Source organism: Bos taurus, chromosome 3 (genome assembly GCF_002263795.3).
Source record: "Bos taurus isolate L1 Dominette 01449 registration number 42190680 breed Hereford chromosome 3, ARS-UCD2.0, whole genome shotgun sequence".
Taxonomy (NCBI): domain Eukaryota; kingdom Metazoa; phylum Chordata; class Mammalia; order Artiodactyla; family Bovidae; genus Bos; species Bos taurus.
The window spans coordinates 7,852,216-7,867,537 of record NC_037330.1 but is presented as its reverse complement, the minus strand read 5'-3'; the positions used below and the strand labels follow the sequence as shown (position 1 = coordinate 7,867,537).

The 15,322-nt window shown below is 41.2% G+C and overlaps 1 protein-coding gene across 1 annotated transcript; it reads left to right on the top strand.

Moving 5' to 3' along the window:
- The first annotated feature begins 7,020 nt into the window (after nucleotides 1-7,020).
- Nucleotides 7,021-15,125, top strand: DUSP12 (dual specificity phosphatase 12). The gene is made up of 6 exons (XM_002685847.7): nucleotides 7,021-7,398; nucleotides 10,057-10,170; nucleotides 10,263-10,381; nucleotides 11,172-11,268; nucleotides 11,575-11,761; nucleotides 14,672-15,125. Exons 1-6 carry the CDS (start codon nucleotides 7,055-7,057, stop codon nucleotides 14,846-14,848), a joined length of 1,038 nt encoding a protein of 345 aa, XP_002685893.1. The 5' UTR covers nucleotides 7,021-7,054; the 3' UTR covers nucleotides 14,849-15,125.
- The last annotated feature ends 197 nt before the right edge of the window (nucleotides 15,126-15,322 follow it).

Below are 15,322 nucleotides of genomic sequence, written 5' to 3'. Positions count from 1 at the left end.
AGATTCCGGGAGTTTGTGATGGACAGGGAGGCCTGGCATGCTGCGATTCATGGGGTCGCAAAGAGTTGGACACGACCAAGCGACTGAACTGAACAAATTGTCTAGGAGATTAACCCTAATTCTCCCCTCCACCATTTTTCCAGAATGTAAATATCTATGATTGTTAACAATGAATAATTTTAATAACACTTCTTGAAAAGATTCAAATTATACAGTTCAGTTCCAACCCAGCATTTCTCATGATGTACTCTGCATAGAAGTTAAATAAACAGGGTGACAATATACAGCCTTGACGTACTGCTTTCCTGATTTGGAACCAGTGTGTAGTTCCATGTCCAGTTCTAACTGTTGCTTCTTGACCTGCAAACAGATTTCTCAGGAGGCAGGTCAAGTGGTCTGGTATTCCCATCTCTTGAAGAATTTTCCAGTTTGTTGTGATCCGTACAAAGGTTTTGGCATAGTCAATAAAGCAGAAGTAGATGTTTTTCTGGAATTCTCTTGCTTTATCAGTGAACCAGCGGATGTTGGCAATTTGATCTCTGGTTCCTCTGCCTTTTCTAAATCCAGCTTGAACTTCTGGAAGTTCATGGTTCATGTACTGTTATACAGAAAGAAGTGTATTAAGAAATTATACAGGAAGAAGTGTATAAACCCTATCATGTACGTCTCCTCATGTCAGCTCCCAGAAATAACATTGTTAATAGTTTGATACATATATTTCAGTATTTTTCATATATGCCATACATGCCACCCCTGGCATTCTTCTTAGTGATTTGCCCTTGCTCCTGTCAAAACACTACTAGGCTATTTATTTATCTTTTACTCCAGTTTTTCTCTAAGTTCCTTGAGGGCAAAGACTCATTCATTTTGTAGCTTCAGCATCTACTGTAGAGCCTGACACAAAGGAGATGTTTCCAGGACCATAAAGTGAGAAAGGCCGAGTTGATTCAACCAAGGGCTCAGAAGATTGAGAACATGACTCTGCAGCAAAAACACTGAGTGAGACTTTGAGATAAAGCCTTTGGGATGGGGAAGGATATGACACTGAAAGGGACGTGCACAGTGTCTTTTCTGGTACTCCTTTCCTTTTCATTTCTAACATTCAAAAGATGGAATAATCAGCACCATTAGCCCAAATTCTGTGGGGTGAGGGATACAAAGATGAAAAGGCAAAGTCCTTACCCTTAAGAGGTTCAGAGCCTGTGGTGGGAGTAAGGGAAGGTACCACTCTTCCTCCATCCCTACAGGCTGCCCACTTAAGTGTTTCCAAGGACAAGTAGTTGCTGCTTCCTCCGTTTGACTTAGATGGGGGTCAAGTGTCCCTGCCCCAAGTCTCAGTCTCTTTGAAAATCATAAAGTCATATATGAGAAAGAGGAAAGCAGACCCTGGCATCCAGGAGCTGGCTTGGTACTATGAAGTAGATCTTCCTTAGTGCTGCTACAGCTGGCCAGGCGCTCACAGTTAGGTGTTTCTTCCTCTCCTGCTGAACGTAAACAACTTCACAGAAAATCAACATCAGACAAGGCAACTCCGAGATCATGACGAAGTAAGACAAAGACCAGCATCATTATGTCTGAATAAGACAGAACATGAACATTGTCCAATTACAAAACACCAAATATCCCTCTATTTTAGCTAAAATGACTGCTATTAAAAAATATGATGAAAAAAAAATTTACCCTCTTAACCATTTCATCTTCAAAAACAGAAACTCTATACCAATTGGACAACTCTTCAATTCTTCCTCCCTGCAGCCCTAGGCAACCATTATTCTATGCTGTTTCTGAGTTAGCTGTTTCAGTTACCACATATAAGTGATATGATGCAATATTTGTCTTTCTCTCTCTGACTTATTTCACTTAGCATAATGCTTTCAAAGTTCTATTCATGTTATCACAAATGGCAGGATTTCCTACTTTCATTTGGCTAAATAATATTTCATAATATATAAGTCACATCTTTACCATCCATGCTTAGATGGACATTTAGGTCACTTCCATGTATTGGCTGTTGGGAATAACATGAGACTGCAGCTCTCTCTGTAAGATTCTAACTTCATTTCCCGCCGGGAGCCGGTGAGGCATTCCACTCGTGACAAAGGTCATGAGGAAGGAGGCTCGGCATACGCAAAGGCGGGATCGAGCCTCAGGAGTCCGCCCGGATATTCTCGAGCATTTCCCCCCAAAAAACCAGAGTCTGCCTACTTTATTGCTTTGTGCTCTCACCTCTGACTTTACTGGGGGCTGTCCCCTACCACCATCTCGCTCTCTCTCTGTCAAAGAGTTAACTTACAGCTCCAATTAATAAAGTTCCTGGGCAATTAGGAGTGTTTAAATCCAAACCCCTCAGATGGCTCTCTAACTCGCCTGACAAGTTTACCCGGACTCCTGCAGCTGTGGATACGATTGTTTACAGTCTCCCAGCCTCAAGAGGCACGGGAAGCTTAAGATATTCAAATAGCTTAGAGCCTCTCAGAGAGTTAAAAACTGTCAGAATAATCTAGTAAAGGATTTCATTGATGAGTCAATGTTTGTTGCCAAGTTTTCACATCCCCTAAATTGTATCCTTGAATATGTATTAATTAATAGTTGGTATATAGAAAAAATAAGTAGTGGCCTTGGTGTTAGTAACTTTAGACCCTTAAGGTAATAAATTCTTTCCTTTGTTGTAAACCCATTACACATCCGCCCTATAGGAATGCAATTTTATCTTTGGAAGATGGTGCCAAACCTTAAAATAATTACTCTTAGAGAAAATAAGTCTTTGTTGATAAGTTCTTGTCAAGAGTCATAAAATGTTAGTAGGCCTTCTGGCCAGAAGATGATGTAAATCACCTAAACCATTTGTGTACGATAAATTTGCAGGAAAGAAACCTTGGTTTTTGATAAGAATCAAAGACTGCTGACTTTGCATCCCCTATTATCCTCTATGTGTAACTTAGGGTATAAAAGCCCCTGTTAAAAATAAAGCTACGGGCCTTGCTCACCAACGCTTGGTCTCCCCATGTCATTCTTCCCTTCAACTTCCAGCTGAGTCTCCGTCTGGAGCGCGGAACCCACCACGCTTACTAATTATGCCTGGGCTTCTAAGACCCACTCGAGAAGGTGTCTAGAGTGAGGCACCTTCCGCTATTCGAGAGGGCGCCTGCGGCCTACGTAAGTGGTGCAAACTTCTTGTCTTGAAGTTTTATTGGTCTCCCGCGTAAACCAAGCTACTCAGCCTCTTTTCTCCACTGAATTTTCCTACTGAGCTATCCTCATTCTATTATTCTTTATATCTCTAATTAGCATATAAATAGTCGCCTAGGCCGTCTCTCCTTCGAATACCCTGGATCAGCTGGGGCTGGTCCCCAGCAATTTCCTTTGGACATATATCCAGAAATGGGATGGCTGCATTATATGGTAGCTCTGTTTTTTAAGTTTTTGAAGAACTTCCATACATTTTCCGGAGTAGCTGTATCCATTTATAGTCCCACCAACAATGCACAAGGGTTCCCTTTTATCCACCAGCCTCATCAACATGCTACGTATTGTTTGCTTTTTTTTTTTTTAATGTCATACTAACAAGTGTGAGGTGATATCTTATCATGGTTTTGATTTGTATTTCCCTGCTGGGTAGTGATATTAAGGATCTTTTTATGTACCCGTGGGCCATTTGTATGTCTTCTTTAGAAAAAAAAATCTCTTTTCAGTTTCTCTGCCCATTTTCTATTTTTATTTGCAGTTGACTTGTATGAGTTCTTTGTATATTTTGGATATTAACTCCTTATCAGATATATGGTTTGCAGATATTTTTTTCTGTTCTGTAGATTGCCTTTTCATTTTGTTGATTGTTTCTTTTGCTGTGCAGAAACTTTTTAGTTTGATATAATCCCATGTATTGCTTCTGGTGTCATATCCAAAAAGTTGTTGACAAGACCATTGTTTGGTCATGGTACCCTTGCCAAAGATCATTTGTGCATACATGTGAGGGTTTATTTCTGCGCTCTCTATTCTGTTGCGTTGGCCCATGTTTCCTTCTTTATGCCAGTACCATGACTGCTATTTCTTGACCAGTTACAGCTTTAGCATCTCTCTAGCCTTCTTTCCCTTGGGTAAGATTTATTAACATACTGAATCATAGAATCACTCCCACTTCCTGACAGCATCCAATCCACAGCAAAGTCCTGCTTCCACAGTCCCTTAGCCCTAACCCATTTAATATAAGCTCAGATCCTCTAATGCATGCTAAGTCACTTCAGTTGTGTCTAACTCTTTGCGACCCTATGGACTGTAGTCCACCAAGCTCCTCCGTCCATGGGATTCTCCAGGCAAGAATACTGGAGTGGGTTGCCATGCCCTCCTCCAGAGGAACTTCTGGACCCAAGAGATTGAACCCAGGTCTTTTAAGTCTCCTGCACTGGCAGGCGATTTCTTTACCACTAGCGCCCCATGGGAAGCCCAAAATCCTGTAATAGGATCTTCCTAAGACAGAAATGGTATGGACCTAACAGAAGCAGAAGATATTAAGAAGAGGTGGCAAGAATACACAGAAGAACTGTACAAAAAAGATCTTCACGACCCAGATAATCACGATGGTGTGATCACTGACCTAGAGCCAGATATCCTGGAATGTGAAGTCAAGTGGGCCTTAGAAAGCATCACTACGAACAAAGCTAGTGGAAGTGATGGAATTCCAGTTGAGGTATTCCAAATCCTGAAAGATGATGCTGTGAAAGTGCTGCACTCAATATGCCAGCAAATTTGGAAAACTCAGCAGTGGCCACAGGACTGGAAAAGGTCAGTTTTCATTCCAATCCCAAAGAAAGGCAATGCCAAAGAATGCTCAAACTACTGCACAATTGCACTCATCTCACATGCTAGTAAAGTAATGCTCAAAATTCTCCAAGCCAGGCTTCAGCAATATGTGAGATCAAATTGCCAACATCCGCTGGATCATGGAAAAAGCAAGAGAGTTCCAGAAAGTCATCTATTTCTGCTTTATTGGCTATGCCAAAGCCTTTGACTGTGTGGATCACAATAAACTGTGGAAAATTCTTCAAGAGATGGGAATACCAGACCACCCGATCTGCCTCTTGAGAAATTTGTATGTAGGTCAGGAAGCAACAGTTAGAACTGGACATGGAACAACAGACTGGTTCCAAATAGGGAAAGGAGTTCGTCAAGGCTGTATATTGTCACCCTGTTTATTTAATTTATATGCAGAGTACATCATGAGAAACGCTGGACTGGAAAAACAAGCTGGAATCAAGATTGCCGGGAGAAATATCAATAACCTCAGATATGCAGATGACACCATCCTTATGGCAGAAAGTGAAGAGGAACTCAAAAGTCTCTTGATGAAAGTGAAAGAGGAGAGTGAAAAAGTTGGCTTAAAGCTCAACATTCAGAAAACGAAGATCATGGCATCCGGTCCCATCACTTCATGGGAAATAGATGGGGAAACAGTGGAAACAGTGTCAGACTTTATTTTTTTTGGGCTCCAAAATCACTGCAGATGGTGACTGCAGCCATGAAATTAAAAGACACTTACTCCTTGCAAGGAAAGTTATGACCAATATAGATAGCATATTCAAAAGCAGAGACATTACTTTGCCAACAAAGGTTCGTCTAGTCAAGGCTATGGTTTTTCCTATGGTCGTGTATGGATGTGAGAGTTGGACTGTGAAGAAGGCTGAGCGCCAAAGAATTGATGCCTTTGAACTGTGGTGTTGGAAAAGACTCTTGAGCGTCCCTTGGACTGCAAGGAGATCCAACCAGTCCATTCTGAAGGAGATCAGCCCTGGGATTTCTTTGGAAGGAATGATGCTGAAGCTGAAACTCCAGTACTTTGGCCACCTCATGCGAAGAGTTGACTCATTGGAAAAGACTCTGATGCTGGGAGGGATTGGGGGCAGGAGGAGAAGAGGACGACAGAGGATGAGATGGCTGGATGGCATCACTGACTTGATGGACGTGAGTCTGAGTGAACTCCGGGAGTTGGTGATGGACAGGGAGGCCTGGCGTGCTGCGATTCATGGGGTCGCATAGAGTCGGACACGACTGAGCGACTGATCTGATCTGATCTGAAGGCACCCCACTTGCCTGGAGAATACCAGGGATGGGGGAGCCTGGTGGGCTGCCGACTCTGGGGTGGCACAGAGTCAGACATGACTAAAGTGACTTAGCAGCAGCAGCAGCAAGGCACCCCACTCCAGTACTCTTGCTTGGGAAATCCCATGGACCGAGGAGCCTGGTAGGCTGCAGTCCACGGGGTCGCTAAGAGTCGTACATGACTGAGCGACTTAACTTTCACTTTTCACTTTCATGCACTGGAGAAGGAAATGGCAACCCACTCCAGTGTTCTTGCCTGGAGAATCCCAGGGACGGGAGCCTGGTGGGCTGCTGTCTGTGGGGTCTCACAGAGTCGGACACGACTGACGTGACTTAGCAGCAGCAGCAACATTCTCTTAAGACCTGCATTTCCCAAAATTCTACAGTTCATGATTGAGTAATAAACTCAATTTATTTAAAACTACACGTGGATTCTTGGTGGTCTTTGGAGTGCACTGACACAAAACCATGGGATCAATATTTTCAAACATACAGAATATACACCAACAAGAAGTCACATACCAATAAAAAAAAGGAGGGGGGCAAAAAGAAAAAAAAAGTAAAAAGTTACAAGAGAAGAACTACAAACAAATGATTTCATACGTACTGGAAAAGCGTTGTATTTCAAATGCATAAGATTATGGTACTGACTCAGTTGGTGTGACCATCATTTCAACTTGAATCCATTTTCTGCTTCTGCAGAAATCTATAAAAATCTCAACCCTAAGAGCCTGAGAAACCCTGTAGGTATTTGCGTTAGGGTTCAGAAGCGGCTGCGAATGGGGTTTAGCTCCGCCCAGGCCGAAGTCACCTTCCCCAGTAAATCCACATTCCCGCGGTCGACGAAATCCTCCGAGACAGCAGCGGCGCAACTCAGCCGGCTGGGCCTAAAGTAAGGACGTTCTAGCCTATTGCCTACTCGGTGGTAGGGCCAGCCGCTGCCCGGCCCCCGGGCGCCGCCATGTTGGAGGCGCAGGAGGGGAGCCATGGCTGGGAGCACCAGATCGGCAGCCAGAGCCGGGCCAGCTCTGCCAGGCATATGCTGGAAGTGCGTCCGGGGCTGTTCTTGGGTGGAGCCGCGGCCGTCGCGGAGCCAGACCACCTGAGGGAGGCGGCCGTCACGGCAGTGCTGACGGTGGACTCGGAGGAGCCTAACTTCAAAACGGGGGCTGGGGTCGAGGGTCTACGGAGTCTCTTCGTGCCAGCGCTGGACAAACCTGAGACCGACCTGCTCAGTCATCTGGACCGCTGTGTGGCCTTCATCGTCCAGGCTCGCGCCGAGGGCCGCGCGGTGCTGGTGCACTGGTGAGTGGTCGGGTCCGTGGGGAGAGCAACCTCGCCACGCTTCTACCCTGGCCCACCTCACCCTTTCCCTCCCAGGGCCCAGAAGAGGACCAGAGGGCTGTCCCAGCTCCCTCTTGCGTAGGCTTGTGTCAGAGAGAGGAGTGGGCGGGACGCGGTCCCCTGACGAAGCGCAGGCTTTTCATTCATTTTGTTTATGTTGGGTCATTCTGCAGCCGCTGAGTTTTCCAGGGTAGGAGGAATCTTCAGATAAATGACTAAGTCTCTACACCTAAAGAGTTTAAATCTCTTCTCGAGTAGCGAGACACATACTGAGGAAATGCAGACTGGGATGCGAGGTGTGTAGTAAGAGAGATGAACAGAGGTTAAGGTTATTCAGACTTAAGAGGGAGAGCAGGCTATTTTCATTGTTCTTGTTTGGGGCAGGCGTGGCCAATGTAGGGGAGATTTGGGGAGAGAAAAATTGATTAGGACGTAGCAGTGGCAGAAGGAGTATAATAACAACAGTTTACGCTTACTGAGTCAGCAATTTTACAGCCAGCCTTTGTTATAAATATATAAAGATAAAATAGAAGTTTGGGACCAGATCTCCAGGGCCTTTAAAACCAAGAGCAAAAGAGTTTAGATTTGTTCTGAAGCCATTCAGTTCAGTTCAGTCGTTCAGTCGTGTCCGACTCTTTTCGACTCCATGAATTGCAGCAGGCCAGGCCTCCCTATCACCAACTCCCGGAGTTCACTCAGACTCAGTCCATCGAGTCAGTGATGCCATCCAGCCATCTCATCCTCTGTTGTCCCCTTCTCCTCCTGCCCCCAGTCCCTCCCAGCATCAGAGTCTTTTCCAATGAGTCAACTCTTCGCATGAGGTGGCCAAAGTACTGGAGTTTCAGCTTTAGCATCATTGCTTCCAAAGAAATCCCAGGGCTGATCTCCTTCAGAATGGACTGGTTGGATCTCCTTGCAGTCCAAGGGACGCTCAAGAGTCTTTTCCAACACCACAGTTCAAAAGCATCAATTCTTCAGTGCTCAGCTTTCTTCACAGTCCAACTCTCACATCCATACATGACCACTGGAAAAACCATAGCCTTGACTAGACGGACCTTTGTTGGCAAAGTAATGTCTCTGCTTTTCAATATGCTATCTAAGTTGGTCATAACTTTCCTTCCAAGGAGTAAGCGTCTTTTAATTCCATGGCTGCAATCACCATCTGCAGTGATTTTGGAGCCCCTAAAAACAAAGTCTGACACTGTTTCCCCATCTATTTCCCATGAAGTGATGGAACCAGATGACGTGATCTTAGTTTTCTGAATGTTGAGCTTTAAGCCAACTTTTTCACTCTCCTCTTTCACTTTCATCAAGAGGCTTTTTAGTTTCTCTTCACTTTCTGTCATAAGGGTGGTGTCATCTGCATATCTGAGGTTATTGATATTTCTCCTGGCAATCTTGATTCCAGATGTGCTTTTTCCAGCCCAGCGTTTCTCATGATGTACTCTGAGTATAAGTTAAATAAGCAGGCTGACAGTACACAGCCTTGACGTACTCCTTTTCCCATTTGGAACCAGTGTGTTGTTCCATGTCCAGTTCTAACTGTGCCTTCCTGACCTGCATATAAGTTTCTCAAGAGGCAGGTCAGGTGGTCTGATACTCCCATGTCTTTTAGAATTTTCTACAGTTTATTATGATTCACACAGTCAAAGGCTTTGGCATAGTCAATAAAGCAGAAATAGATGTTTTTCTGGAACTCTCTTGCTTTTTTCATCCAGCGGATGTTGGCAATTTGACCTGTGGTTCCTCTGCCTTTTCTAAAACCAGCTTGAACATCTGGAAGTTCACGGTTCACTTATTGCTGAAGCCTAGCTTGGAGAATTTTGAGCATTACTTTACTAGCCTGTGAGATGAGTGCAATTGTGCGGTAGTTTGAGCATTCTTTGGCATTGCCTTTCTTTGGGATTGGAATGAAAACTTACCTTTTCCAGTCCTGTGGCCACTGCTGAGTTTTCCAAATTTGCTGGCATATTGAGTGCCGCACTTTCACAGCATCATCTTTCAGGATTTGAAATAGCTCAACTGGAATTCCATCACCTCCACTAGCTTTGTTCGTAGTGATGCCTCCCAAGGCCCACTTGACTTTGCATTCCAGGATGTCTGGCTTTAGGTGAGGGATCACATCATTGTGATTATCTGGGTCGTGAAGCTTTTTTGTACAGTTCTTCTGTGTATTCTTGCCACCTCTTCTTAATATCTTCTGCTTCTGTTAGGTCCATACCATTTCTGTCCTTTATCGAGCCCATCTTTGCATGAAATGTTCCCTTGGTATCTCTAATTTTCTTGAAGAGATCTCTAGTCTTTCCCATTCTTTTGTTTTCCTCTATTTCTTTGCATTGATCGCTGAGGAAGGCTTTCTTATCTGAAGGCATTGTGAGGTGTTAAAAAATTAGTATAATTATTTTTCAGTAGGTAGTACATTCACATGGTTCAGAATTAAAAGTGAATAAGGAAATCAAGGAATACTTCTTTTGTGTAGCAGTAGTATTTCAGAGGCATAGGATTTACCTGAGTAGAAGAAGCAGACAAGAAGTGGACCCAAACTTTACCATTTATAGGGGTGGGTTTTTTTGTTTTTGTAATTGTTGCTATTTGATATTTTAAAGGTTTCTTTTTCAGTCATTCAGGGGTCAGTCGAAGTGTGACTGTAATAACTGCTTTTATGATGAAGACTGACCAGCTTACCTTTGAAGAAGCCTATGAAAACCTTAAGACTGTCAAGCCAGAGGCCAAGTGAGTTACTTGATACAGTAATAATTCTGCTTTTGTGATGCAGTTTTATTTATTTAAAGAAAATTTAACTCTGTATCTGTTTGCCCTTGCAGGATGAATGAGGGGTTTGAGTGGCAACTGAAATTATACCAGGCAATGGGCTGTGAAGTGGATACCTCCAGTGCAGTTTATAAACAATATCGTTTACAAAAGGTTACAGAGAAGTATCCAGGTAAGTAATAATTGGCAGTATGTATTCAGTCCTTTTTGGGCGTCCCTGGTGGCTCAGCCTGGGTAAAGGATCTGCCCACAATGCCGGAGACCTGGGTTCCATCCCTGGGTTGGGAAGATCCCCTGGAGGAGGTCATCACAACCTACTCCAGTATTCTTACTTTCGGAAATCCCATGGACTAAGGAGCCTGGCGGGCTATATAGTCCATGGGGTTGCTAAGAGTCAGACACAACTGAGCAACCGAAGCACAGCACATTCAGTCCTTTGTAGATGTGGTTTACTCTGACACCAGATGCTTCAGGTGCATTATTTCACTTTTGAAGCAGGTACTTTTATTTCATTTTGAAACCATGGTTTAGCAAGAAATAGCTTGTTCAGGGTCACATGGTTTGTAAATGGCTGGCTCGAACTTGAAGTCAGGCAGTCTGTGCCTGGAAGCCAAGGGCTGCATCACTGTGCTGTCCCACCTCGTCCTCGTTCCTCAACACGGGAGATTTTTTTTAATTTCTGAGATTAGCATTTTGTTGTTTAGTTGCTAAGTTGTGTCTGACTGTCTTGTGACCCCATGGACTGGCTTCTCTGTCCATGGGATTTCCCAGGCAAGAATACCAGAGTGGGTTGCCATTTCCTTCTCCCGGGGATCTTCCCAACCTACAGATTGAACCTTTGTCTTCTGTATTGGCATGTGGATTCTTTACCACTGAGCAACTTGCCTCAATTTGACACAAACTGAATTTGTCTGAAAATGTAGAGTTGATTTTGACAAGTGGATATGTTTTATGTTACGTAGAATTGCAGAACTTACCTCAAGAACTCTTTGCTGTTGACCCATCTGCCATTTCACAAGGATTGAAAGATGGGGGTCTCTACAAATGTAGAAAGTGCAGGTAAAATATTTTGTATCCTCTGGAGATTTTACTTTGTCTCAGTAGAAAAGTACTGAAAGTTTCAGTTTCTTAAAATCTTGTAGGAAGATTGTTTAATGGAAAAATATAGAAATTTCATATTCAGATCTGATTTCAAGGAGAATATGAATTCTTAAAAGTTATCTGGTTACTTGTAGAGGTTATCAAAAATTAAAATAGCATAATCTTTGTTATATTAATTTTCCCTCTAAGAAATAACTGCACTTTTAATCTATTTTTCCATTCTTTTGGAAATCATTAATGTTTTTGTTTGTTTGGGGGTTGCAGGCGATCTTTATTTAGAAGTTCTAGCGTTTTGGATCATAATGAAGGAAGTGGTCCTATAGCCTTTGCCCACAAGAGGATGACGGCATCCCCCATGCTTTCCGCAGGGAGTCAGGCTCAGTGTACATCTTACTTCATTGAACCTGTACAGTGGATGGAATCCACTTTGTTGGGAGTGATGGATGGACAGGTGAGAACACATTTTACTTTCTTTAGTTTTATTATGTCATCTGTATTTTGTTCCTTCTTTCATTTTAAACCATGCTTTAGTGTTTTACTCCATCTTAACTGCTTTCTTTCTAAAGATTATATCTCTGTAGGATAGGCAAGATTCTATCAAAGATAAATTAGTTAATTAAAAACCAGATGATCTAAAACAGTGATCCACTTTCTGGTTGAGAGCTTTTGGTCTCAGTTAATTCCTTTTAAGGCTATTGTTTATATTTTTTCAAATTAAGACAAACTAGAATATATTTAGCAGAACTTGAGCTTTGTAAGAAATAGGGCAAATCACAGATTTTAAAGTTAGATTTAAAATTTCTTCTTAATCTTCCTTTTTCTCCTTTGGCTCTATGTATCTCTGTTTTCTTGATTCTTTCAGTTTTATATATTTGTTATGAGATTCTTTATCATTTCTTACTAATTGTAAAGAATGCAGCTCATATGAGCATCATGTGACCACTACAACTCTTTTTAGGTTTACTTGATATTAATGTAAAGATATTCTTAATCTAAGAGGTAATGATGTTTAAAGATTATCTAAGTTTGTATAGTGAGTTTTTATGAAACTCTCACTGTATTTCATTTGAAGAATACAATAATTTTATAAAATAGAGCAGATATATATTCACATTTTATATATGAGGAAACTTAATTTACATTAGTTAATGTCTTGCCTAGAAGGGGGTACCCTATATTCAAACCCATGTTTTCAGATGCTGCTGCTTTATTGAGATATAATTCACTTGCAATATAATTCACCCATGGAAAGTGTACGTGGTTTTTAGTATGTTTAGTATGTTTTCAGTGGTTTTTAGTATGTTCACAGGTTTTAGAATCTGTCACCATTGTTATCGCTACCAAATAAACCTTGTACAGCAGTCACTTCTGACTCTTGATACTATTTGTTGAAGTCCACTTTATCGGTTTTTTTTTTGTGGCTTATGTTTATGCCTTGCTGCTTTTATTTATCTTGGCTGCCACTTGTGGCTTGTGGGATCCTGGTTTGCTGACCAGGAATTGAACCTTGGCCCTCCGCAGTGAAAGCATAGTCTTAACCATTGGATGCCCAGGGAATTCCCTTGCTGCTTGTATTTAATCTGGAAAGCATCCAAGATAAAGGCACTTATTTTATTTTTTTGTGACATATTCTAGGTCACATTTGTGCATACTTCTTTGTACCTTTATTATAGAATATATACCTAAAAGTGGAATTCCTGGCTTGAAGAGTGTACATTTTAAAATATTACTAATATTCTGGGCCAACCTTAACAATGCCCACACAAATTTGCCTTTCACTAACGTTGAATGCATGTACTCACTTCCCCATACCGTTGGCATATGGATATTATAAAATCAGTAAGGTTTTGTCTGTCTATGAGATGAAAAATGTTAATCCTAAGGTGTCTTAATTTGAATCTCTATGACTACTGCTGAGACCAACATCCTTATGTACTTATCAGCCATTTATACTTTGTTTCGCAGGAAATTTCCTTCATATCCTTGGTGCATTTCAATGGGTTTTGTCTTTTTCTAAGGAATTTAGGAGCTGTTTATGTCGTCTAGTGTTTCACATAATGCAGGTGTTTTATCCAGTCTGTTGCTTATCTCAGCTTTGAGATACACAGTTTTTTTTTGTTTTTTTTTTTTTCAGTTTATTGAGATATAATTGATATACAGCATTGTATAAGTTGAAGGTGTACGGCACAAATGGTCTGACATACATATATTATGAATGTGGTTTTTTTAAATTATGGTAAAATAGTCATAACATAAATTTACCATTTTAACTATTTTTAGTGTGTAATTCAGTAGTATTGAGAATGTTCGCATTGTGCAACCATCACCACCATCTTCCCCAGTTGAAATGCCATACCCATTAAACACTAATTAACTAATTACCCCTTAAACACTAATCCCCACCCCCGCCTCCCCAGTCCCTGGCAACCACTGTTCTACTCTCTGCTTTTATGAATGTGACTCCTCCAGGTGCCTCATAAATTTGTGGCTGGCTTATTGCACTTGGCATAATGTCCTCAAGGTTCATCCATGTTGCAGCGTGCGTCAGTTTCCTTCCTTTTTACTGCTGAATAGTCTTCCATTTTATGTGTATACCACATTTTTTTTGTCTACTCATCTATCCACGGATATCTGGGTTGCTTCCTCCCTTTGGGTATTGGAAATAATGCTGCTATGAACATGGATATACAAATACCTGTTTGGGTCCCTGCTTTTATTTTGAAAATATACCCAGAATTGGAATTACTGGTTCATACAGTAACTCTATGTTTAATTGTTTTGAGGAATGTGGTATATTTTGTCAAACTAAAAACTTGTAGATAGTTATGTAATCAATTTTAGTTCTGAGTTTTATGTACAAACTTTATAGTTGGTTTAAAAGTAAACACATAATATGGTGTGTGGATAATGAAAGATTTTTCTGTCTCATCTTGTTTATGATGACACTGTATTTAAAGTGTGGATCAGGTATGCTCATGTCTGTACTGTTTGCTTGAAATGCTCTAGTCTTAGTACTAGCTAATTAGAAATAAAAATTTAAGTCTTTAGGTAAAAAAAAAAGTCAACATATATGCCACAGTCATGAAGCCTTCTGTTTCATGCCTCAGTCTTCACCTTTCTCCTTTCATTCTGGAATTAATCTATTCCTTCTCTGTACTCCCAGAGTACAACATACTTAAGAATTATTGCAGTCTACTATCCCTTATAATAAATTGCCATTACGTTTCCTCTCACTGGTTAGATCATCAACTCCTTGAAACTATGAGCCATGTCTTAACTGTTTTATATCCTGTGTTACCAAAGATAATTACTTGTTTTATATAAAAGTGAGAGAAGAAGTAACACATCTGTTTTCTTTTAGCTTCTCTGCCCCAAATGCAATGCCAAGTTGGGTTCTTTCAACTGGTATGGTGAACAGTGCTCATGTGGCAGATGGATAGCACCCGCTTTTCAAATACATAAGAGCAGAGTGGACGAAACGAAAACGCTGCCAATGTGGGGATCACAAACAAGAGAAACAGGAACTCGTTACATGTGATGACTTGCTGATATGTGCTGCTCTTCCTTATTGTCATCCGTGGCAGATTGTGTAGTTTTTAGGCTGTTAACATTTCATTTGCAATGTGAGAAGATAAAATCACTTGATGTTACTTAGAAATTATACATTGTCAGCTTCTTATTACTGTCTACGTAGAATACTTTGTATAGAAATCAGAACTTTTTAATCATGTAAATTATACTTTGATATTAAAATCTTCTATAACCTGGATACTTTCTTTATTTCATATATATTAAAAGTTGTGATTTTTTCCCCATCTTTTTTAAAAATTTATTTTTTATTGGAGGAAAATTGCTTTACAATCTTGTGTTGGTTTCTGCTATAGAAAAATGCAAATCAGCCATAATTACACATACGTCACTTCCTTACAGTTGTGATTTTTGGAATGTTAGTTAAGAATTCTTCAGGTCTAGATGGACAGAATAATGTCCAAAAATTTAAAACTGTCATATT

Excerpts from the sequence above, each read along its gene's own strand:
- DUSP12 (XM_002685847.7), top strand. The coding sequence starts at position 7,055 with ATGTTGGAGGCGCAGGAGGGGAGCCATGGCTGGGAGCACCAGATCGGC. Across the intron at positions 10,382-11,171 it reads GGTTACAGAGAAGTATCCAG|AATTGCAGAACTTACCTCAA; the intron begins GTAAGTAATAAT and ends TATGTTACGTAG. Across the intron at positions 11,762-14,671 it reads TGGGAGTGATGGATGGACAG|CTTCTCTGCCCCAAATGCAA; the intron begins GTGAGAACACAT and ends GTTTTCTTTTAG.